Raw genomic sequence first — 24,376 nt, 5'->3', positions numbered from 1 at the left:
CTATATTCTATACCTACTTTACGACAAACTAATAACTACACATTTTAACAATGAAATTATTGCCATATTATTATTAACACGTTGTCCTTCACTATATAGGCAATAACAAGGAAAGCTGATGGCAATATTGATTCTGAGGATATCATGAAATCACTGTATCCTAGTCAATTCTTTATTCAGAAAAGACCTGGTATGGCAATGACTGACTAATCTAGTCGGTTATCTCGTAAAGAACAAATCCTTATACCCCACACAAAAAGTTCATCCTACTATACAATAGGCTATGCAGAACAGATTAAACATACTTACAAAAAGAATGCTGACATCCAGAAATCCCCAGAATGTTAGTAAATATGAACAGCCAAAATAACAGACATCCCAAAGTACTATCAGTGTGAAATAAAGTATAAAAGCAGCAAATAAAACTCCAACAATTAAGTATAAAAACTTCAAAACTGTCGGTTTTTTAAATAAATCCATCCAATCCTCGGGGCTACAAGTAATATAGACTTTAAAAAAATATGTTTTTTGGATTATCAATAACTACAAATGGTATAAAATAAAACCACCTTATTAATTTCATAGAATAACATCTTGAAGATGGGAAGACTCCCCCGCTAGGCGGCAGCTCCATCACTAACCTGTTAATTTAAGGATCTTTGTCAGTGTAAGTCGATCTTAAAAAAAACAATCCATTGATGAAAAATGCAGAAATTAATCTTTATTTCAATCAAAAGTCATGCACAATCGTATTAAAGAATCAGCAATTTTAAAACTATGTGCTCACAAAGATTATACTTTGTGAATAAATCTAAACGTGCAGAGTTCAGTCGCAATATAACAGCCAGATTTTTAGGGAAAGTACTATCTGTTTTTAACAGTAAAGTTTTGTAAAATGGACTTGTTATATGTTAACGAATATTTCTTTATCTTTTAGTGCAAAAGGCCAAGGGTGTTGGGATATTTCCTGGGGTAGCCACCGTGATTTAATAACAATATTTTTTCAAGTTAACCTGTTAAACTGTTTTTACTTTCTCTTTTTCTGCTTAAAGAAGGTACTTATTTTTGCATTTATGGCACGTGATCTACTGGTGAGCTTTTTCCAGTGCACTGCCGGCCTCCAGGCAATGTTCTCTTGTTACATACATCACAGTCCATCGTCGGAAAGCGAAATATATAGCTTCTAGGAAAAGAAAATTTAAGGGACCAGTAACTGGTTTCGAACACGTGATCTCTGCGTTGGAATTCACTATTCGCTAACCATGCACCGTTACCACTCAGCTAATCCATTTCCTAAGGAAATGTAACTGTAGAGATTTTCGATTTTTAGTTTTAAGTGAAAATGCTCGTGTTGAGATCCTCTGAGTCAGATCAAATAAAAGTGTTTTTTTTTTTACAAAATAGTCCGGGTATGTATGTACGTATGTGACAGCCTTTCTATCTGTATCCATCCTAACTCAAAAATGAAAAATTGCAGGAAGCCCAAATTTGATATTTTGCTTAGGTGCCCACAGAGTACGCCAGAATAAGGTCTTAATCTAAATCGGTCTACCGGAAGTATTCCTTTACTGAATTGATTGAAAATTCCTGGGACTATACTTAAAATTTGTATAGTGATAACAAATATATAAACTACAACTTTTATGTTTTTGTAAAATTGTGAGTCCATTATTTGAAATAAAAAATATGACAGTTAAATGAAGGGCTAAGCTGGAAGGTACTAAGAGGTATCAATTCACCGTGAAACCTCCCGAATTCTAGTGGGTAACCCACATTTTCAGAGCCCTATGCTTGAGAAACCGGTTGCGCCCGTGGGAAGGTTAATTCTTCTACACCTCTTCTTCTTTTTTTTTTTTTTTTTTTTTTGGCGCATCGATTACTGAGGGCATTAGCGCTTCTAATCACTTTACGCTTCTCTAATGTGGCCGTTTGAATCAGTGACTTTTCCGTTCCCATTTTACAGTAGAAAAATGTTCATGTTAGTAGCTATTTTAAGTACTAAGGATTTTCATGTTTATAAATAGTAGCTGGTCACCGTTAGATTGAGTCTGTCCAAAGCGTTTATTTAATTAAAAAAAAACCTCTACCTGTGAATTAATTTAGCCCTTATGAATATGAATATGAAACTGATCGCAAATGGTTAAGGGAGTTTGGAATCGATGCTATACTCAAATGGTAGGTAAATCTTCAAATTGCTCCTAGTAGACCTTTAAAATACCTTACTAGTTATGGTTGGAGGCAGCAATTTATGGTTACAGCAGAGTTCACGTTCCGTCAAGTTCATCCCTTCTGATTTAGTATAAGAATGAATAATCACTATCTTTCTTTATATGCAAAAGACCAACCAATTTCCAATCAAACCTTTTATGGAACAGTAATGCACTCAGTATTTCAGAGGAGTAGCTTAATTTAAAAAAATAGTTATCTCAAACCAAGCTATCTTCTAATAATTGAGATATCCTAATGCTGGTAATTAATAATTATTATTCAACTGACACCAGTAAGATCAGTGCGATTTGTGAGAAAGATGGCAAACTGTTATAATATTTATTGCAAAATTTTCCAGCTTTCAAATTTGAAGGTGAACTTTTTACTCGAAAATAAACTCTCTTCCTCTCCTTGTTGAGATCTACCTTAAAAACAAGTTGAATAAAGTTTAAAAGTACTTCAGACAAAGCTAGAAAGAGAAATATTACATTATAAAATGTGAAATTAGGAAATATATTAGTTCATTACATTAACCTCTTTATAAGTTTCGTATGTGCAGAGGAGCTTTCGCAATTATTGTTAATTCAGTTTAATGTACATTTGCCTTTTGCGATTTTCCTCGGTTATTTGTAAAGTTACTGTTAGTTTCCTTGAAAATATCCAATTCGTTTTTTAAAATACTTATTTCAATGTTTTGTTTTTCTTAATAATATTTACTCGATTAAATTCAACTGCTTAACGTGAAAAAAAAAGGATATTTGTAAAGCATAACATGTGGTCTCTCACCAGAATTATTTCAGAAATAAAAACTGCACAAAGTGGGGTCATTACGTGCCGAGGCTCGAAAATCATTTTGTGTAGCCAATCTGTTGGAGAGGTTTATAGCAAAAGCATTCAAATCAGGGATCTACCACCTAATCAGCGATTAAATCAATAGTGCATTACTGACCTATTAAATAGATCTTCCCCAAATCAGGAGATATTCATTGACTAACTTCTCATGTAAAAACAATATTTTAAACTTTAAGTTACAAATAATTACGTTTTTATTAAAGCATTCAGGTTTTGTAACTAATGGAACGTTACTTTTCGTGTTTCTAACAAAGTAAAAATGTCAACTAACTTAACAGCTGAGAAAAGATCTACATCCGGCGAGTAAACGGTGAAGTCAATGAAGACTGCTCTAGTGGCTCGATCTATCCATCTCCGTTTTTCCAGATCAGCTAGCAGAACTTTGGCAGCATCATAATGGGAGGGTATTTGCGTGTAATATCCATGAGGTGAGTACATTGCCATTTTTCCAAAATAATAAAGCACTTGATCAGTTTTCCTCCAGGACCATCTGGAAACATTCACATTTGGTTGAATAAAATGAGAGAGATGAACATAAATCTTGGCAGAGGTAAGAGCAAGTTTTGGAATCGTGCAGTTTTTCGATTGCACCGATATATAGATCTTCCCGAGCGTTAAAAATTATATTTTAGAAATAGGTATGAACGGATGTATCAATCACCAGCAAGACTAAAAAAAAAAATCGCAGAAAATTCGTATTTAATATTATTAGACTTCGGCAAGAGGGGGTAGGATACTCAGCGAAATAAACGACCTAATTATGGAATCTTGCTTTGCCCAGAGTTTTCATTGCTCCACCTGCAAATGGTGAATGAATGAGAACTACAGAAAAGTAATGATACTGATGACTCATTAAGCATAATATCTGCTCTGTAGGATGTATTTGCCCTGGATCCTTTAATTCAAAGATTATAATCTATTGAGAGGGCCAAACTCAGTCAGAAACCAATGAATTTTACATAGTGCCAGGTCACATTGGGGGGGCAACGAACGAGTTGATAAATCGGCGAAAGAAACTGCTTCGAACAACGCAGAAACTGGAACGACTGTGTAATGATCTGCAAACATATTAAAGAACTATGTACTTATATGCAATTAACAAACCAAGTTTTAAGCAAATCACATGAGTTGTTTTTAAGAAAATCTCAAAAACTGTACAATCGATTAGATATTTATCTAATTAAGTTGCACTTGGGGTTGGTTTTCTCAGAAGTTATTGTTAGGTCCGAAGAGGCACCTAATCTAAGTATTGCGTGTATGTAAAATTGTAATATAAACCTATATCGAAGCCAACTAATATTTAGTAAAAAAAACTTACGAGTTTAAAAAACTTTAAGAAATGAAAAAAAGATATTAATAAAGTACTTACTCTTTATTTTCACTTGGACCAAAAGATTTTTTATCCTCATACTTATAATTAAAATAAGTGTAACAGAACTTGTACCAATCACTGAATACATCCGGTACTGCACAAGAGCTGTTGACCACTCGTACCTAAAATAATTGAGTTTCGGCATAAAAACAGGCAAGGCATAGCAAGATGATCTGTATGAGGTCTTCCGAGTTTAACCAAGCAGGTTTTTTTTTCATCACTTTGGAGAGCAATAGGACTGAGAGGGCAAAAGTACAAGTTATTTACCTGTCTGATTCTGGCAGGACCCATGGTAATGCTACTCTTTATTAAAGGTGCTAAATTTCCTTTCGACTTCGACTTATCTGTATTTTTTACATGGTACAAGGTAATCAAGGGCGCAAAGTGGTGCGTCAAGTACTGCAAAATGACAAATTTGACTTAATTTGTTAGTGCCTTTGGCAATTTAATACAGCTAAAGGAGCAGCACTCATTCTAAGACTACTAACACTCTTACCATAATTCCCTAACACCCCGGGAAGTTGATGTGTTGGGGCTAATTCTAACCCTTGAAACTACATAGGGTGCCAGCAGTTAATTTATTTCATAGCGATTGACAAATGAAACTGGAACGATGGAAACTTGAAAACATGAAATCGAGTCTATCTTAGCACTCAAGATTCTAATTTAAAAGTTTGCTTCAATCTTAATCTCAGTAAAAAATGAATTGTTACAAACCATTCTATGGTTTTTAGAACGGTTGATTACTCTAAAATCAAACTCAAATCTAATTGCTCCTATTAAAGATAATTTATCTTGAACGGTATGTACTCACATGTGGAGTACGTGAACATATCGAACCCTTGGAGCCCAAAATAATACTTGATTCCTATCCTATCCTCATCCACCTTAAAACTGGAAACGAATTTTCTACATAGTTTATATTTAGATAAAGAAATATCTTGGGTTCGTTTGCAAATAGTACTCCGAACAAAATCGTAGGATCATTTTTAGAAAATTTCACGAAACCATAATGCCAACAGTAATTCCATTCAATTAAAAATTGTCTTCGAAGTAGATTATTGCAATAATTATTACCTTCCACAGTAGTATCCAAGAATCGATGCCATACATTGCTATGGGACGTTAGAGAGAAAACTGCATCCACCCCCTCTCTTAGAAGTGTAATAAATGAATTCCGGATTAGTGTTTCAAACCAAGAAATAAAGATGTGATGTACCAAGTTTAAAGAGAACAGCAAAAGCATTTTCGAGTAAATATGAAGAAAGTGAAAAATTATTTTAGTCAAGAGCTATTGCCGACGGCAGATTTTTCTGAGGTTTATAATAAAATAAAAGTTACTTTCATGACAGTTGGGAATACTCAAATGAAATTTAAAGTTTCAGCTTTTTGCAATTTTTTGCTTTTCATTTAGTGCTCAAATACTCACTCATAAACAGAGACCATTTTAAGGAAAAACCGTTATTAGATCTCGGGAGGTCTTAAAGCGAATGAATGGGGAGTGCTCGAACGAAGTAAAAGGAACGATTTTTATCTTGGACTGAAGTGTTCTACCTAGACTAGATCCTAAACCCACTATTTAGGGAACCAATAACGTTTAATAACAGTCAAAACTCAAAACATTTACTAATAAGAGAAAATGTAAAAATTTAAGATTGAAGAAAAACCAAAAAGATTTGTGGTCTTGTGGATGTTCACAATTCCCCCCTCCCTAAATGAGCAATAACTACCCCATGGTCCTTCAAAATATATTTGTACGATCGCAGCTCTAGAAGGAAACCAATATGTACATAGCAGAATACTTACAGCCCACAAGTCCGGGATATTCTCCATGGTATAATAAATCTTTCCAGTTGAATTAACCGACGTTAAGTTTGTTTTGTACAATGTTTTGGTGAAACTGTCCATGATCAATTTACATCGGATGTATTTGCGAAAGTCCAAATCTATTAATACTACTGAAATTTCAAAATAACTAAGTTTTCATGAAATTTGGAATAATATTTTAAAAAATAAACAATTTGGGCTCACAAAAAGTAATATTGCTGGGAATTAATCTCTCAACTACCTTAAAATTTACAATTTTTCGAGTCCAGGATAACAATGGCTGTTGCACTTACAAGTTCTTGAACATAGTTGAATAATAAAAAGTGTTAATAAGATAATATAATAAATTATTGACGAAAAGTAATGTATATAAAGTGCACTTTCAATAATGTAAATTTTAATGTTTTAACAATGACGTAAAAGCAAGCCCCAGCCCCAGCCAGCCAGCCCTTTAGCTTTTCCTCTTTTCCAACTCTCTTTCATCAACCCGACACTCAGATCTCTCAAGTCACATACATACTTTTTAAAGAGAAATAATTGATATAAAAAACTACTGGATTACGTCAGAATAATTAGTATTAAAATGCAGTGTAAAGGCTTTTAATCGATTTCAAGTCAATTCCGAAAACAAAAACAAAAAATTAAAACCCGATTTTTTTCAAATTGAAACTCGATTGCTTACTCTGGCTTCATTAGAGTAAAGGTCAATTTGATTTCGTTTGAAATAATCTTCGTCGAACCCTACGCATTATATGTAAACATTACAAGTTAGAATCAGAATATTTAAAGATGATTCGGAATATTGCTTTTAAAATTCAGATCCAACTTTTGAAATTCAACTTGGACTTTTTTAATTAAATTAGTCTACCAAGGATGAATGGAGAGATCTCTTGGACTTCCACAAGAATGATTTGAATGAAGGATAGCCTAATTCGAATCACATTCAGTTACATGCATAAATGATATATTGCAAATAATGGCAATTGCAAAAATTACTATAGGAGACAGTGCTTGAAGGTTTCAATTAGTAGCGTGTGGACACTATCTATGAAGGTTGAACTCGCCAATCGTTACGCAATAAAACTTCGATCTTAATCTCAGAATAGAGGAAATTACTTAAAAAGAATTATTTAATTTCCAGAAACAAATACTCAGCAATGACGTATTCGTTAATACCCCTTCAACCTTCCAAAAAAAGAAACATTAGGATATTGAAGTTTTTTCCTTCAAACATTTTACCAAGCAAACACGAAGATTCTAATTGTTGATAATGTAAAATATATAGGGTCAAATCACGATTCATTATTATTAGTTTTTAATTAAAACCAAAATTTGTGCCAAACATAAATAGTAAAATATTCAGTAATAATTTCTACTCTTCATTTACCACCTCACTGTAATTCTTAAACTAGACAAAGCAATGCAAAAGTATGCGTAGTAAAGCAATGATAAACGTCACTGCAAAAATTTACGAAGAGAATTTTCTGACACGAAAGATAACAAAGTATTTAGAAAACATTCCAATTCATTCATTCAATTCAATAATTATTCGATATAGCATGCATTTCCGAAAAAGTTCCAAAGGTCGACGAAGGATGTATGAAGGTTGTACGCTGAAAAAAGTCAAAAAATATTATATAATCTGTTTTCTTTATTAGAAAATGTAAAAATATTTTGGGTAAGATTCAGCATTAAAATTGGTTTCAAATCAAAATTTTTCTCATTCTATTCAGCGACATTACTTTTGTATCCGGCCCATAAAAATAATAAAAATACTAACTCAAGGTAAGTAGAGCAAGGAATAATAAAAACAAAATAAGCTCCCTGAAGCAGACTCGTATGAAACGTTTGGGACCAACTTTGTGTCTGGCTATGGCCCAAGTGTTCCAGCCTGTACAATCAATCAGTATTAGCCAAGGAATTCATTTTAAAACTTACAAAAATAATAAGATTAATCATTATTTAATTACAACAGTTACCTCGAGTTTTCCGCGCCTTTCTGGAATCTTCATCTACACTGAGATGGGATAGCATTCTTGGGAGGCTAAATCAGGAAAAGAAAAACTGAAATTATTTGGGATTTGAGTAAAACAAAGTAAGTCATGCTTCAAATTTTTAATTGACAAAAGGGCTCCACTCAGTGTCAACTGCTCTGAAAAGTTTAGCTGTCATTATCTCCAAAAGTAATACATCATAATTTATATTTTACTCCTACTTAGAGACTGATACACTCTAAAAGTGATCAATATTTCTTAATTAACTGATGAATTATCAGTTTCAATCAATCCGTTACATTTTGAAAAATTTAGCAGCTAATATCTCCTTAACTATTAAAGCGTTTCCATTTATATTTTACTCCTGCTTAAAGACTGGTGTATTACATAATTATTCATCATTTCATAGAGACGTAATGAATGACAAGTGAGAAATTGAAAGTAAAATTGTAGCTGTGTCATGAACTTGGAGAAAAGTTTTCTAAACAACTACGTATGTGGTAAGAATTAATAATTCACTCTATATTGAGACCGATATAGTATATAAGTGTTCCACATTTCATAGAGATCTGTCGACTAAGAAGAGAAATATTAAGACCTAGATATTTGGTGTATTTTCAAGTATACAAACTTTAACTGCTTTTATCTCTTAAAAACATGCATGTAATTTTTATGACATTCGTATAAGGTGACTGATTTAGTCTGCACTTATTAGTTACATTAATAATTGAACTGTTCACTGCACAAATCGATTAACTCCACTTTTTGAAATATCTTAAATTCAATTGTCAAAGCACTTGGTTCAGTAATAGCCAGTAGTGTCTTCGAGCCGGAACGCTCCGGAACGTCGTTCCGGTACTTCCTTTTTGGACAGGAACGCGTTCCGGAACTAAAGATGATTTCTGTTTTAATGAAATTGGGTTGATATGTTAAAAAAAAAAAAATTAAAAAAATTACGTGAATACAATTGTCTACCTCTGGTCGCATGGAGGTCAGATCCAGCTCTGAATTCTCCAATTTATGTAAATGTAATTCTTGTATGTGGTTATTATTGCATTGCATGATTGGCTATTAAAATAACTAACTACGACGTCATGTCACGTTTACCGTCATTGCACTATTACTAAATCCTTATTGGTACATAAAAAATATTTCAAAAAATTAAAGTCTATATAAGCCGGTAAAAAAGTAATTAACAGGACACCCCTGGTCATAGCTTTTATAATTCCGCACCCCGGACGTACACAACACTTTGTCACATTTTAAATTTTCTACAGAAGAGCAAATGAAAGAGTTTTTTCATACTTATAAGCCCAAGGGAGTTATTTTGCTTAAATCTTTGGTGGACAATAAGTAACATAGATGCACCATAAGTGATGGTTGGGTAATAAAAAAATTAATTTTGTATCAGAAACATTAAAAAAATAAATTTTGAAAAAATGGACTTGTATGTTGTGTACTTCCGGGGGGTACTGAATTATTTAAAATAAATGTCCCAAATAATAAAGTTTAACATCGTTGAAAGACAAAATTTGTTTGGTCATTAAATAATAAGTAATTTATTTCAGAAGCCATTTTGATAAACTCCGTACTCTATCGTAAATCGTTGCAAGAATTCAACTCAAATTCAGTAGCAGTCTCTGAATGATAAGGGCAAATTTAGTTGAATTCATATTATAAACAAAATTTTAAAAAACAATGTACATTATTTCGTCGCATATCTCTACTTTGTTTTATGGAGTTAATCGAGTTGATTAGTGAACGGCTCAATTATGACTGTAATTATATAGTCGAAACTATAATTAATCTCCTGGGAAAAAAAAAGTTAAAAAAGTTAAGTACGAGAGTTGATTAGAAGGCAAAGGTGTTAGTGCAGGAAATAAGTTCTACTTTAGAGAGCGTTGGGATAACTATAACCAGGTCCAACACTTTATAGAGCCTGGTTTTAGAGCCCAACATGTGGTTTTTGTATTTTAAAAACATTAGAGTATTTAGGTCCGGTTTATCAATGCTCAGTTAAAAGTGACTGCTACATAACTGAAAGTTAAGAGTTAGCTTAAAGTTATTGTTCTAGTCACCCATCTCTCCGTTTATCCACTACATTGTTGAATGTTAGTTAGGTAACTGTAAGTTACTCTCGTTTCGACGTGGGTTGGTACTGTGGATATTAAATTTGTGCGTTCCCGATTGGTTATTTTATTCCGCTCGCTTGAATTTTAGTGATATATATACATTACCTAAAACTGACATGAAGCAAATTAGCCTGTTAGTTATGTTTAGCAGACAAAAATTCTGTCAGTTACTTTAACGATCACTATGACTAACAGTTAATGTGTAGCTGTTAGCTATCTTGCCTTGATAAACACATAACTTGCAGTTAACACTAAACTATTAGTCAAATTTAACTTGACTGAGCATTGATAAACCGGCCCTTAGACTTGAATGTTTAATTTGCTGGCTAATTTGGTTATTTGGTTTGGATTCAAAAAGAGAGAAAATGTGGTAAATACCATTATTATTGTTAATATTTTAAGCATTAATTTACATCTGTAAAAATATGTATTGTTTTGCAGACAATAAACTCAGTTGCACATTATCTTGAGCATTTGATCTGGATCCACTATAAAGAGTACACACATCAGTTAAATAATTTTATAATTAGTCTTTATACATAACTTTTAAAGAAGAATGTTTTTTAAGAAGATAAAAATATAATTTATAATTTAACTTTTGAAACAGTTGGGTTGAGGAAAAAAAAAAGATTTTGTCGTACCGCCGTTCTAGAAATTAAAAATTATCTGATTACCTTCTTTGCGAACTTCTGCTCAATGAATCTCTTGTGGCTACACCGCACGAACATTGCTGCAATCTTCGCCTGTAAACATAAAGTCCTTTAAGTAAATAAAACTATTTATAGTGTACAAATGGTGTAAATTGAACACACCCAGGAGTCTGCTGTTCGACAGTAGGATTAGAATCTTCTGGAATAGCTGATCTCTTTTGAGAACGTCTGAAATAGAACAAAATTAAAGGTTCGCTTTTTTCACTTCTAAAAAAAAAAATATTGCAATCGCATCAAATTTTCGCATCAATTTCTTATTCTGATTTCAAAATAGGATAGTTGTGTATGGAATCCTGTAGTTATTATTGAATAAAGCTCTTTTTTTTGTTTGTTTTTTCTCAGTTGATTGAATATCAATTCGTCGATAGGATACGTGTTCGATTCCATAGCAATCTCATTCAAGTTTTGCAGTTATAATGAATAGCTAAGTTTTATGGAACTTAATACCGTTCAAATCTAGTTGCGTATGTTCTACATGACAGTAGTTCACACACAACCATCAATACCTTGACGTACGTTGACCTGCTGGAATTTCTTTTTTCTCCGACGTTCTTTCATTGGTGAAAACTTGTTTTGGTTCAATTACTTGTTTACCGAACATTGGATCGCTAGAGCGTTCACTGAAAATTTAAGATTAAAAAAAATTAAACAAAAACAATATAATAATAATAAAATCAGATAAATAGCAGAAAAATCTAATAGCATATTGCAAGAAACAAAAAACAGCATATCGCTTCATACCAAAGCTGAGTGTTGACGTACTTCTCCAAGTACTATCTCTATCTACCAAGGGCATAAACAGGGCTAGTTCCAGACATTCATAGTTTTAACTCAATCCTCCTAGTATCCTTACCCTTAGTTAAAAATTATTCTATTAGCATTCATTGAGAGTCTGGTTTGAACTTTGCATCAAGTATATTATTTTATCTAACTGTTTATGTGGAAGTTATTTTGGTTGTTGTTCGATTTCTGTAGCTGCACATCATTTCATACTGGTGCAAGCAAATATCTCTTTAAATTGGAGTTAATGTATTAAAATCTTTGTAATGTGAAGAAAGTTTTATATGCAAACAAGACATTAAATTAAGTTCATTTCTGTTAAAAAATATTGCATTTATTAAAAAAGAAGCTTAAAAAAAGAAGACAAACTGGACGCCTTGGATCCAAATTCAGCATATGCCAGGGGCCGGAATTAAGCTTAAACTGGAATAAAATAAATCATAACGTTAATATCCTTGTCAACACAGTTCAGGTTCAGAACCAGGGACGGAAGTAACCACTGTCGAAAGATAAGGCTGTACGATAGCGCTGCGAACGGATAACGCTGCCTGAAAGTATGTTTGTAAAATGCGTTTTATATCATAAACGGACCGTCCACTCAAAAAACAATTGACTATAGTGATGTATCATTTGAGAAGTGCAGATAACCTTTTCGATCTAACATCTATTACACACACAATGGACGTGGCAGGACACCTACCATTGGCATCAGGCAACGTCTAAGACAAAGTTGGGCAAAAATTTAATCAATTAAAAAACAATTGAATTAAACCGAAATTTAATTTTAATCATGATTAAAATTAAAAAATTTAATCGGCCAAAATTAGTTGATTAAAATTAAATTCACTTTTAATTTAATCGGAATTTAATCAATTAAAATTTTTAATCATAACTAAAAATTAAGATTAAAATTAAAATTAAATAATCAGAATTTTAATTGATTGAATTAAATTCCAAATTTAGTTTTAATCACTTTGGACGATTAAATTTTTTAATTTAATCAAAATTTGAGAGATTAAATTTTTAAAACCAAACATTGCCAATGGTTAAACCAGAATCGGACCAATGCATCTTTATTCCGCCTAGCTGGTGCCTCTTCTCTATCAATATTTTCACTTTTCCCAAACTTGGCACCTTCATTCTACCAGTCTGGTGTCTCATATACAGGGTGTCCCAAGCTATATGGATAACGACTTTTTCTCGGAAACTAAGATAGCTAGAAAAAAACTAAAAAATACGTGTTCCCTTAGTTTTTTGATAGAAATCCAAATATACTTTGTAAATTTTTTTCGGTGCTTCCAGAAGCGAGGTACAGGCACCAACTTCATTTTTTCAAATGGGAAGGTGCGGTTTTTATTTCAGAAATAGATTCCTCTATTTTTTTTAAAGAAAAATTTACTTGAACGGTTTTTTTCTGTGAGTGATATTTTAGAAGTTAGGAATGAAAACATGATTCTTATAAGAAATGATAAAATGATAATATTATAACGGTTTTTTGATAGAATAAGAAGAAAAGTACTATTTTATTATAAATTTTACTCCTCATTAATATTACAAATCATGCTCGAAATGGCCTCCACCATTAGAGATGCATAGACATGCTCTTTCCTGCCAACTGCCCCTTACTGCCAAAGAAATAGATTCGGCTTTAACCGACTTAAAGGTATCTATTATTCTCTGCTTTAGTTCATCTACAGATGCCATCCCGACTTGATTCTGATACACCTAGATTTAGAAATGCTTTTAGATAAGCAGTAGAAAGAGAAATTTTAGAAAGAGCATGTCTATGCATCTCTAATGGTGGAGGCCATTTCGAGCATGATTTGTAATATTAATGAGGAGTAAAATTTATAATAAAATAGTACTTTTCTTCTTATTCTATCAAAAAACCGTTATAATATTATCATTTTATCATTTCTTATAAGAATCATGTTTTCATTCCTAACTTCTAAAATATCACTCACAGAAAAAAACCGTTCAAGTAAATTTTTCTTTAAAAAAAATAGAGGAATCTATTTCTGAAATAAAAACCGCACCTTCCCATTTGAAAAAATGAAGTTGGTGCCTGTACCTCGCTTCTGGAAGCACCGAAAAAAATTTACAAAGTATATTTGGATTTCTATCAAAAAACTAAGGGAACACGTATTTTTTAGTTTTTTTCTAGCTATCTTAGTTTCCGAGAAAAAGTCGTTATCCATATAGCTTGGGACACCCTGTATACCATGTTGGTGACTCTCAAGACTACCTTACACACATTTAACCATGTTTACCACTCACTATACTTAGATAGGACCACCTTACACTCACATTTAACCATGTTGGCGACTCACTAGACTTAGATAGGACCACCTTACACTCACATTTAACCATGTTTACCACTCACTAGATTTAGATAGGACCCCCTTACACTAACATTTCACTATGTTTACCACTCACTAGACTTAGATAGGACCACCTTACACTCACATTTAACTATGTTCACCACTCACTAGCCTTAGATAGGACCACCTTACTCTCACATTTCACCATGTTTACCACTCACTAGACTTAGATAGGACCACCTTACACTCACATTTACTTATGTGCAGTGGTTCATAACCTTTTCATAGACACGGAACACTAACATTAAATAATTTGAAATTCGATATTTAGCAAGAACTTAAAATTAAATTCAAATTAAAAACATAGGAACAATTTTTTGTTTTCGTATCTTTCCTAAGTTTCGAAATTTCAATAAAATTAAAATTGAAACTTCGCGGAATACTTGGACCATATTCGCGGAACACCGGTTAAAAACCACTGCTTTATATCTTCTAAAATTATAGATCTGTGCATAAAATAACTATAGTTTATAATTAAGAAAAACAAAGTGTACAAGAGAAATTTCATACGAATACGTGGTTCACAGTGAGAGATATAGAACGGCCATAATTTTACAGAATTTCATGACCAAAAAAATTGTCAACCTTTTATATCTTCTACATTTATAGATCTGTGCACAAAATAACTATAGTTTATAATTGAGAAAAACAAAGTGTATAAGAGAAGAAAATTACATATCAATACGTACTTCACAGTGGGAGATATAGAACGGCCATAATTTTACAGAATTTCATGACCCAAAAAATTATCAACCCTTTATATCTTCTACATTTTTAGATCTGTGCACAAAATAACTATAGTTTATAAATGAGAAAAACAAAGTGTACAAGAGAACAAAATTTCATACCAATACGTGGTTCACAGTGGGAGATATAGAACGGCAATAATCTTACAGAATTTCATGACCCAAAAAATTTTCAACCCTTTATATCTTCTACATTTTTAGATCTGAGCACAAAATAACTATAGTTTATAATTGAGAAAAACAAAGTGTACAAGAGTACAAAATTTCATACGAATACAAGGTTCACAGTGGGAGATATAGAACGGCAATAATCTTACAGAATTTCATGACCCAAAAAATTTTCAACCCTTTTTATCTTCTACATTTTTAGATCTGTGCACAAAATAACTATAGTTTATAATTGAGAAAAACCGTTTGTACAAAAAAACAAAATTTCATACGAATACGTGGTTCACAATGGGAGATATAGAACGGCCATAATCTTACAAAATTTCATGACCCAAAAAATTTTCAACCCTTTATATCTTCTACATTTATAGATCTGTGCAAAAAATAACTATAGTTTATAATTGAGAAAAACAAAGTGTACAAGAGAACAAAAGTTCATACGAATACGTACTTCACAGTGGGAGATATAAAACGGCCATAATCTTACAGAATTTCATGACCCAAAAAATTTTCAACCCTTTATATATTCTACATTTATAGATCTGTGCACAAAATAACTATAGTTTATAATTGAGAAAAGCAAGCTGTATAAGAGAACAAAATTTCATACGAATACGTGGTCCACAGTGGGAGATATAGAACAGCCATAATCTTACAGAATTTCATGACCCAAAAAATATTTAACCCTTTATATCTTCTACATTTATAGATCTGTGAACAAAATAACTACAGTTTATAATTGAGAAAAACAAAGTGTACAAGAGTACAAAATTTCATACAAATACGAGGTTCACAGTGGGAGATATAAAACGGTCATAATCTTACAGAATTTCATGACCTAAAAAAATTTTCAACCCTTTTTATCTTCTACATTTTTAGATCTGTGCACAAAATATCTATAGTTTATAATTGAGAAAAACCGTGTGTACAAGAAAACAAAATTTCATACGAATACGTGGTTCACAATGGGAGATATAGAACGGCCATAATCTTACAAAATTTCATGACCCAAAAAATTTTTAAACTTTTATATCTTCTACATTTATAGATCTGTGCACAAAATAACTACAGTTTATAATTGAGAAAAACAAAGTGTACAAGAGAAAAAAATTTCATACGAATACGTGGTTCACAGTGGGAGATATAGAACGGCCATAATTTTACAGAAATTCATGACCCAAAAAATTTTCAACCCTTTATATCTTCTACATTTATAGATCTGAGCAAAAAATAACTATAGTTTATAATTGAGAAAAACAAAGTGTACAAGAGAACAAAAGTTCATACGAATACGTACTTCACAGTGGGAGGTATAGAACGGCCATAATTTTACAGAATTTCATGACCCAAAAAATTTTCAACCCTTTATATCTTCTACATTTAAAGATCTATGGACAAAATAACTACAGTTTATAATTGAGAAAAACAAAGTATACAAGAGAACAAAATTTCATACGAATACGAGGTTCACAGTGGACGATATAGAACGGCCATAATTTTACAGAATTTCATGACCCAGAAAATTTTCAACCTTTTATATCTTCTACATTTATAGATCTGAGCACAAAATATCTATAGTTTATAATTGCGAAAAGCAAACTGTATAAGAGAACAAAATTTCATACGAATACGTGGTTCACAGTGGGAGATATAGAACGGCCGTAATCTTACAGAATTTCATGACCCAAAAAATATTCAACCCTTTATATCTTCTACATTTATAGATCTGTGCACAAAATAACTACAGTTTATAATTGAGAAAAACAAAGTGTACAAGAGTACAAAATTTCATACGAATACGAGGTTCACAGTGGGAGATATAGAACGGCCATAATCTTACAGAATTTCATGACCTAAAAAATTTTCAACCCTTTATATCTTCTACATTTTTAGATCTGTGCACAAAATAACTATAGTTTATAATTGAGAAAAACAAAGTGTACAAGAGAACAAAAGTTCATACGAATACGTACTTCACAGTGGGAGGTATAGAACGGCCATAATTTTACAGAATTTCATGACCCAAAAAATTTTCAACCCTTTATATCTTCTACATTTATAGATCTATGCACAAAATAACTACAGTTTATAATTGAGAAAAACAAAGTATACAAGAGAACAAAATTTCATACGAATACGAGGTTCACAGTGGACGATATAGAACGGCCATAATTTTACAGAATTTCATGACCAAAAAAATTGTCAACCTTTTATATCTTCTACATTTATAGATCTGTGCACAAAATAACTATAGTTTATAATTGAGAAAAACAAAGTGTATAAGAGAAGAAAATTACATATCAATACGTACTTCACAGTGGGAGATATAGAACGGCCATAATTTTACAGAATTTCATGACCCAAAAAATTATCAACCCTTTATATCTTCTACATTTTTAGATCTGTGCACAAAATAACTATAGTTTATAAATGAGAAAAACAAAGTGTACAAGAGAACAAAATTTCATACCAATACGTGGTTCACAGTGGGAGATATAGAACGGCAATAATCTTACAGAATTTCATGACCCAAAAAATTTTCAACCCTTTATATCTTCTACATTTTTAGATCTGAGCACAAAATAACTATAGTTTATAATTGAGAAAAACAAAGTGTACTAGAGTACAAAATTTCATACGAATACAAGGTTCACAGTGGGAGATATAGAACGGCAATAATCTTACAGAATTTCATGACCCAAAAAATTTTCAACCCTTTTTATCTTCTACATTTTTAGATCTGTGCACAAAATAACTATAGTTTATAATTGAGAAAAACCGTTTGTACAAAAAAACAAAATTTCATACGAATACGTGGTTCACAATGGGAGATATAGAACGGCCATAATCTTACAAAATTTCATGACCCAAAAAATTTTCAACCCTTTATATCTTCTACATTTATAGATCTGTGCAAAAAATAACTATAGTTTATAATTGAGAAAAACAATGTGTACAAGAGAACAAAAGTTCATACGAATACGTACTTCACAGTGGGAGGTATAGAACGGCCATAATTTTACAGAATTTCATGACCCAAAAAATTTTCAACCCTTTATATCTTCTACATTTATAGATCTATGCACAAAATAACTACAGTTTATAATTGAGAAAAACAAAGTATACAAGAGAACAAAATTTCATACGAATACGAGGTTCACAGTGGACGATATAGAACGGCCATAATTTTACAGAATTTCATGACCCAGAAAATTTTCAACCTTTTATATCTTCTACATTTATAGATCTGAGCACAAAATATCTATAGTTTATAATTGCGAAAAGCAAACTGTATAAGAGAACAAAATTTCATACGAATACGTGGTTCACAGTGGGAGATATAGAACGGCCGTAATCTTACAGAATTTCATGACCCAAAAAATATTCAACCCTTTATATCTTCTACATTTATAGATCTGTGCACAAAATAACTACAGTTTATAATTGAGAAAAACAAAGTGTACAAGAGTACAAAATTTCATACGAATACGAGGTTCACAGTGGGAGATATAGAACGGCCATAATCTTACAGAATTTCATGACCCAAAAAATTTTCAACCCTTTATATCTTCTACATTTTTAGATCTGTGCACAAAATAACTATAGTTTATAATTGAGAAAAACCAAGTGTACATGAGAAAAAAAATTCATACGAATACGTGGTTCACAATGGGAGATATAGAACGGCCATAATTTTACAGAATTTCATGACCCAAAAAATGTTCAACCTTTTATATCTTCTACATTTATAGATCTGTGCACAAAATAACTATAGTTTATAATTGAGAAAAACAAAGAGTACAATAGAACAAAATTTCATACGAATACGTGGTTCACAGTGAGAGATATAGAACGGCCATAATTTGACAGAATTTCATGACCCAAAAAATTTTCAACCCTTTATATCTTCTACCTTTATCGATCTGTGCACAAAATAACTATAGTTTATAATTGAGAAAAGCAAAGTGTATAAGAGAACAAAATTACATATCAATACGTACTTCACAGTGGGAGATATAAAACGGCCATAATTTTACAGAATTTCATCACCCAAATAATTTTCAACTCTTTATATCTTCTACATTTATAGATCTGAGCACAAAATAACTAATGTTTATAATTGAGAAAAACAAAGTGTACAAGAGAACATAATTTCATACGAATACGTGGTTCACAGTGGGAGATATAGAACGGCCATAATTTTACAGAATTTCATGACCCAAAAAATTTTCAACCCTTTATATCTTCTACATTTATAGATCTGAGCACAAAATAACTATAGTTTATAATTGAGAAAAACAAAGTGTACAAGAGAACAAAATTTCATACGAATACGTGGTTCAGAGTGGGAGATATAGAACGACCATAATTTTACAGAATGTCATGACCCAAAAAATTTTCAACCCTTTATATCTTCTACCTTTTTAGATCTGTGCACAAAATAACTATAGTTTATAATTGAGAAAAACAAAGTGTACAAGAGAACAAAAGTTCATACGAATACGTACTTCACAGTGGGAGGTATAGAACGGCCATAATTTTACAGAATTTCATGACCCAAAAAATTTTCAACCCTTTATATCTTCTACATTTAAAGATCTATGGACAAAATAACTACAGTTTATAATTGAGAAAAACAAAGTATACAAGAGAACAAAATTTCATACGAATACGAGGTTCACAGTGGACGATATAGAACGGCCATAATTTTACAGAATTTCATGACCCAGAAAATTTTCAACCTTTTATATCTTCTACATTTATAGATCTGAGCACAAAATATCTATAGTTTATAATTGCGAAAAGCAAACTGTATAAGAGAACAAAATTTCATACGAATACGTGGTTCACAGTGGGAGATATAGAACGGCCGTAATCTTACAGAATTTCATGACCCAAAAAATATTCAACCCTTTATATCTTCTACATTTATAGATCTGTGCACAAAATAACTATAGTTTATAATTGAGAAAAACAAAGTGTACAAGAGAACAAAAGTTCATACGAATACGTACTTCACAGTGGGAGGTATAGAACGGCCATAATTTTACAGAATTTCATGACCCAAAAAATTTTCAACCCTTTATATCTTCTACATTTATAGATCTATGCACAAAATAACTACAGTTTATAATTGAGAAAAACAAAGTGTACAAGAGTACAAAATTTCATACGAATACGAGGTTCACAGTGGGAGATATAGAACGGCCATAGTCTTACAGAATTTCATGACCCAAAAAATTTTCAACCCTTTATATCTTCTACATTTTTAGATCTGTGCACAAAATAACTATAGTTTATAATTGAGAAAAACCAAGTGTACATGAGAAAAAAAATTCATACGAATACGTGGTTCACAATGGGAGATATAGAACGGCCATAATTTTACAGAATTTCATGACCCAAAAAATGTTCAACCTTTTATATCTTCTACATTTATAGATCTGTGCACAAAATAACTATAGTTTATAATTGAGAAAAACAAAGTGTACAATAGAACAAAATTTCATACGAATACGTGGTTCACAGTGAGAGATATAGAACGGCCATAATTTGACAGAATTTCATGACCCAAAAAATTTTCAACCCTTTATATCTTCTACCTTTATCGATCTGTGCACAAAATAACTATAGTTTATAATTGAGAAAAGCAAAGTGTATAAGAGAACAAAATTACATATCAATACGTACTTCACAGTGGGAGATATAAAACGGCCATAATTTTACAGAATTTCATCACCCAAATAATTTTCAACTCTTTATATCTTCTACATTTATAGATCTGAGCACAAAATAACTAATGTTTATAATTGAGAAAAACAAAGTGTACAAGAGAACATAATTTCATACGAATACGTGGTTCACAGTGGGAGATATAGTACGGCCATAATTTTACAGAATTTCATGACCCAAAAAATTTTCAACCTTTTATATCTTCTACATTTATAGATCTGAGCACAAAATAACTATAGTTTATAATTGAGAAAAACAACGTGTACAAGAGAACAAAATTTCATACGAATACGTGGTTCAGAGTGGGAGATATAGAACGACCATAATTTTACAGAATGTCATGACCCAAAAAATTTTCAACCCTTTATATCTTCTACCTTTTTAGATCTGTGCACAAAATAACTATAGTTTATAATTGAGAAAAGCAAAGTGTATAAGAGAACAAAATTACATATCAATACGTACTTCACAGTGGGAGATATAAAACGGCCATAATTTTACAGAATTTCATCACCCAAATAATTTTCAACTCTTTATATCTTCTACATTTATAGATCTGAGCACAAAATAACTAATGTTTATAATTGAGAAAAACAAAGTGTACAAGAGAACATAATTTCATACGAATACGTGGTTCACAGTGGGAGATATAGAACGGCCATAATTTTGCAGAATTTCATGACCCAAAAAATTTTCAACCCTTTTTAACTTCTACATTTATTGATCTGTGCTCAAAATAACTATAGTTTATAATTGAGAAAAACAAAGTGTATAGGAGATTAAAATTACATATCAATACGTACTTCACAGTGAGAGATATAGAACGACCATAATTTTACCGAATGTCATGACCCAAAAAATTTTCAACCCTTTATATCTTCTACCTTTTTAGATCTGTGCACAAAATAACTATAGTTTATAATTGAGAAAAACAAAGTGTACAAGAGAAAAAAATTCCATATCAATACGTGGTTCACAGTGGGAGATATAGAACGGCCATAATTTTACAGAATTTCAAGACCCAAAAAATTTTCAACCCTTTATATCTTCTACCTTTTTAGATCTGTGCCCAAAATAACTAAAGATTATAATTGAGAAAAACAAAGTGTACGAGAGCACAAAATTTCATACGAATACGTGGTTCACAGTGGGAGATATAGAACGGCCATAATTTTACAGAATTTCATGACCCAAAAAATTTTCAACCCTTTATATCATCTACATTTATAGATCTGTGCACAAAATAACCACAGTTTATAATTGAGAAGAACAAAGTGTACAAGAGTACAAAATTTCATACGAATACGAGGTTCACAGTGGGAGATATAGAACGGCCATAATCTTACACAATTTGATGACCCAAAAAATTTTCAACCCTTTATATCTTCTACATTTTTAGATCTGTGCACAAAATAACTATAGTTTATAATTGAGAAAAACCAAGTATACAAGAGAACAAAATTTCATACGAATAGTGGTTCTCAATGGGAGATATATAACAGCCAAAATCTTACAGAATTTAATGACCCAATAAATTTTCAACACTTTATATCTTCTACATTTATTGATCTGTGCTCAAAATAACTATAGTTTATAATTGAGAAAAGCAAAGTGTATAAGAGAACAAAATTACATATCAATACGTACTTCACAGTGGGAGATATAAAACGGCCATAATTTTACAGAATTTCATCACCCAAATAATTTTCAACTCTTTATATCTTCTACATTTATAGATCTGAGCACAAAATAACTAATGTTTATAATTGAGAAAAACAAAGTGTACAAGAGAACATAATTTCATACGAATACGTGGTTCACAGTGGGTGATATAGAACGGCCATAATTTTACAGAATTTCATGACCCAAAAAATTTTCAACTTTTTATATCTTCTACATTTATAGATCTGAGCACAAAATAACTAAAGTTTATAATTGAGAAAAACAAAGTGTACAAGAGAACAAAATTTCATACGAATACGTGGTTCACAGTGGGAGATATAGAACGGCCATAATCTTACAGAATTTCATGACCCAAAAAATTTTCAACCCTTTATATCTTCTACATTTATTGATCTGTGCTCAAAATAACTATAGTTTATAATGAAGAAAAACAAAATGTATAAGAGATAAAAATTATATATCAGTACGTACTTCACAGTGGGAGATATAGAACGACCATAATTTTACAGAATGTCATGACCCAAAAAATTTTCAACCCTTTATATCTTCTACCTTTTTAGATCTGTGCCCAAAATAACTAAAGATTATAATTGAGAAAAACAAAGTGTACAAGAGAACAAAATTTCATACGAATACGAGGTTCACAGTGGGAGATATAGAACAGCCATAATCTTACACAATTTCATGACCCAAAAAATTTTCAACCCTTTATATCTTCTACATTTATAGATCTGTGAACAAAATAACTATAGTTTATAATTGAGAAAAAATAAGTGTACAAGAGTACAAAATTTCATACGAATACGAGGTTCACAGTGAGAGATATAAAACGGCCATAATCTTACAGAATTTCATGACCTAAAAAAATTTTCAACCCTTTTTAACTTCTACATTTTTATATCTGCGCACAAAATATCTATAGTTTATAATTGAGAAAAACCGTGTGTACAAGAAAACAAAATTTCATACGAATACGTGGTTCACAATGGGAGATACAGAACGGCCATAATCTTACAGAATTTCATGACCCAAAAAATTTTCAACCCTTTATATCTTCTACATTTATAGATCTAAGCACAAAATAACTATAGTTTATAATTGAGAAAAACAAAGTATACTAGAGAACAAAATTTCATACAAATACGTGGTTCACAGTGGGAGATTTAGAACGGCCATAATCTTACAGAATTTCATGACCCAAAAAATTTTCAACCCATTATATCTTCTACATTTATTGATCTGTGCTCAAAATAACTATAGTTTAAAATTGAGAAAAACAAAGTGTACAAGAGAACAAAATTCCATATCAATACGTGGTTCACAGTGGGAGATATAGAACGGCCATAATTTTACAGAATTTCAAGACCCAAAAAATTTTCAACCCTTTATATCTTCTACCTTTTTAGATCTGTGCCCAAAATAACTAAAGATTATAATTGAGAAAAACAAAGTGTACAAGAGCACAAAATTTCATACGAATACGTGGTTCACAGTGGGAGATATAGAACGGCCATAATTTTACAGAATTTCATGACCCAAAAAATTTTCAACCTTTTATATCATCAACATTTATAGATCTGTGCACAAAATAACCACAGTTTATAATTGAGAAGAACAAAGTGTACAAGAGTACAAAATTTCATACGAATACGAGGTTCACAGTGGGAGATATAGAACGGCCATAATCTTACACAATTTGATGACCCAAAAAATTTTCAACCCTTTATATCTTCTACATTTTTAGATCTGTGCACAAAATAACTATAGTTTATAATTGAGAAAAACCAAGT

At 31.5% G+C, this 24,376-nt stretch overlaps 1 protein-coding gene across 4 annotated transcripts in view; it reads right to left on the bottom strand.

The window, feature by feature from the left end:
• The window catches only part of LOC141455032 (polycystin-2-like), a 55,010-nt gene that overhangs the window by 12,978 nt on the left and 17,656 nt on the right, over nucleotides 1–24,376 (bottom strand). For 3 of the 4 annotated variants that reach the window (XR_012459108.1, XR_012459109.1, XM_074129846.1), the window contains exons 5-15: nucleotides 11,602–11,715; nucleotides 11,198–11,263; nucleotides 11,060–11,128; nucleotides 8,239–8,303; nucleotides 8,040–8,150; nucleotides 6,239–6,390; nucleotides 4,700–4,831; nucleotides 4,430–4,554; nucleotides 3,332–3,550; nucleotides 570–641; nucleotides 310–493 (exon numbers count right to left, since the gene is read on the bottom strand). Coding sequence is in view for 2 of the 4 variants with exons in the window: in XM_074129846.1 (XP_073985947.1) it covers nucleotides 310–493; nucleotides 570–641; nucleotides 3,332–3,550; nucleotides 4,430–4,554; nucleotides 4,700–4,831; nucleotides 6,239–6,390; nucleotides 8,040–8,150; nucleotides 8,239–8,303; nucleotides 11,060–11,128; nucleotides 11,198–11,263; nucleotides 11,602–11,715 (1,309 nt within the window). In the remaining 2 variants the exon portion in view is untranslated. The remainder of the gene's footprint in view (nucleotides 1–309; nucleotides 494–569; nucleotides 642–3,331; nucleotides 3,551–4,429; nucleotides 4,555–4,699; nucleotides 4,832–6,238; nucleotides 6,391–8,039; nucleotides 8,151–8,238; nucleotides 8,304–11,059; nucleotides 11,129–11,197; nucleotides 11,264–11,601; nucleotides 11,716–24,376) is intronic. The other variant, XM_074129847.1, reaches the window with a different exon arrangement.

The sequence above is a fragment of the Rhodnius prolixus genome, unplaced genomic scaffold (genome assembly GCF_049639745.1).
Source record: "Rhodnius prolixus isolate KJV_2025 unplaced genomic scaffold, Rpr scaffold_15, whole genome shotgun sequence".
Classification (NCBI taxonomy): Eukaryota; Metazoa; Arthropoda; class Insecta; order Hemiptera; family Reduviidae; genus Rhodnius; species Rhodnius prolixus.
Note: the sequence above shows the minus strand (reverse complement) of the source record. Positions and strands in the feature narration are given on the sequence as shown.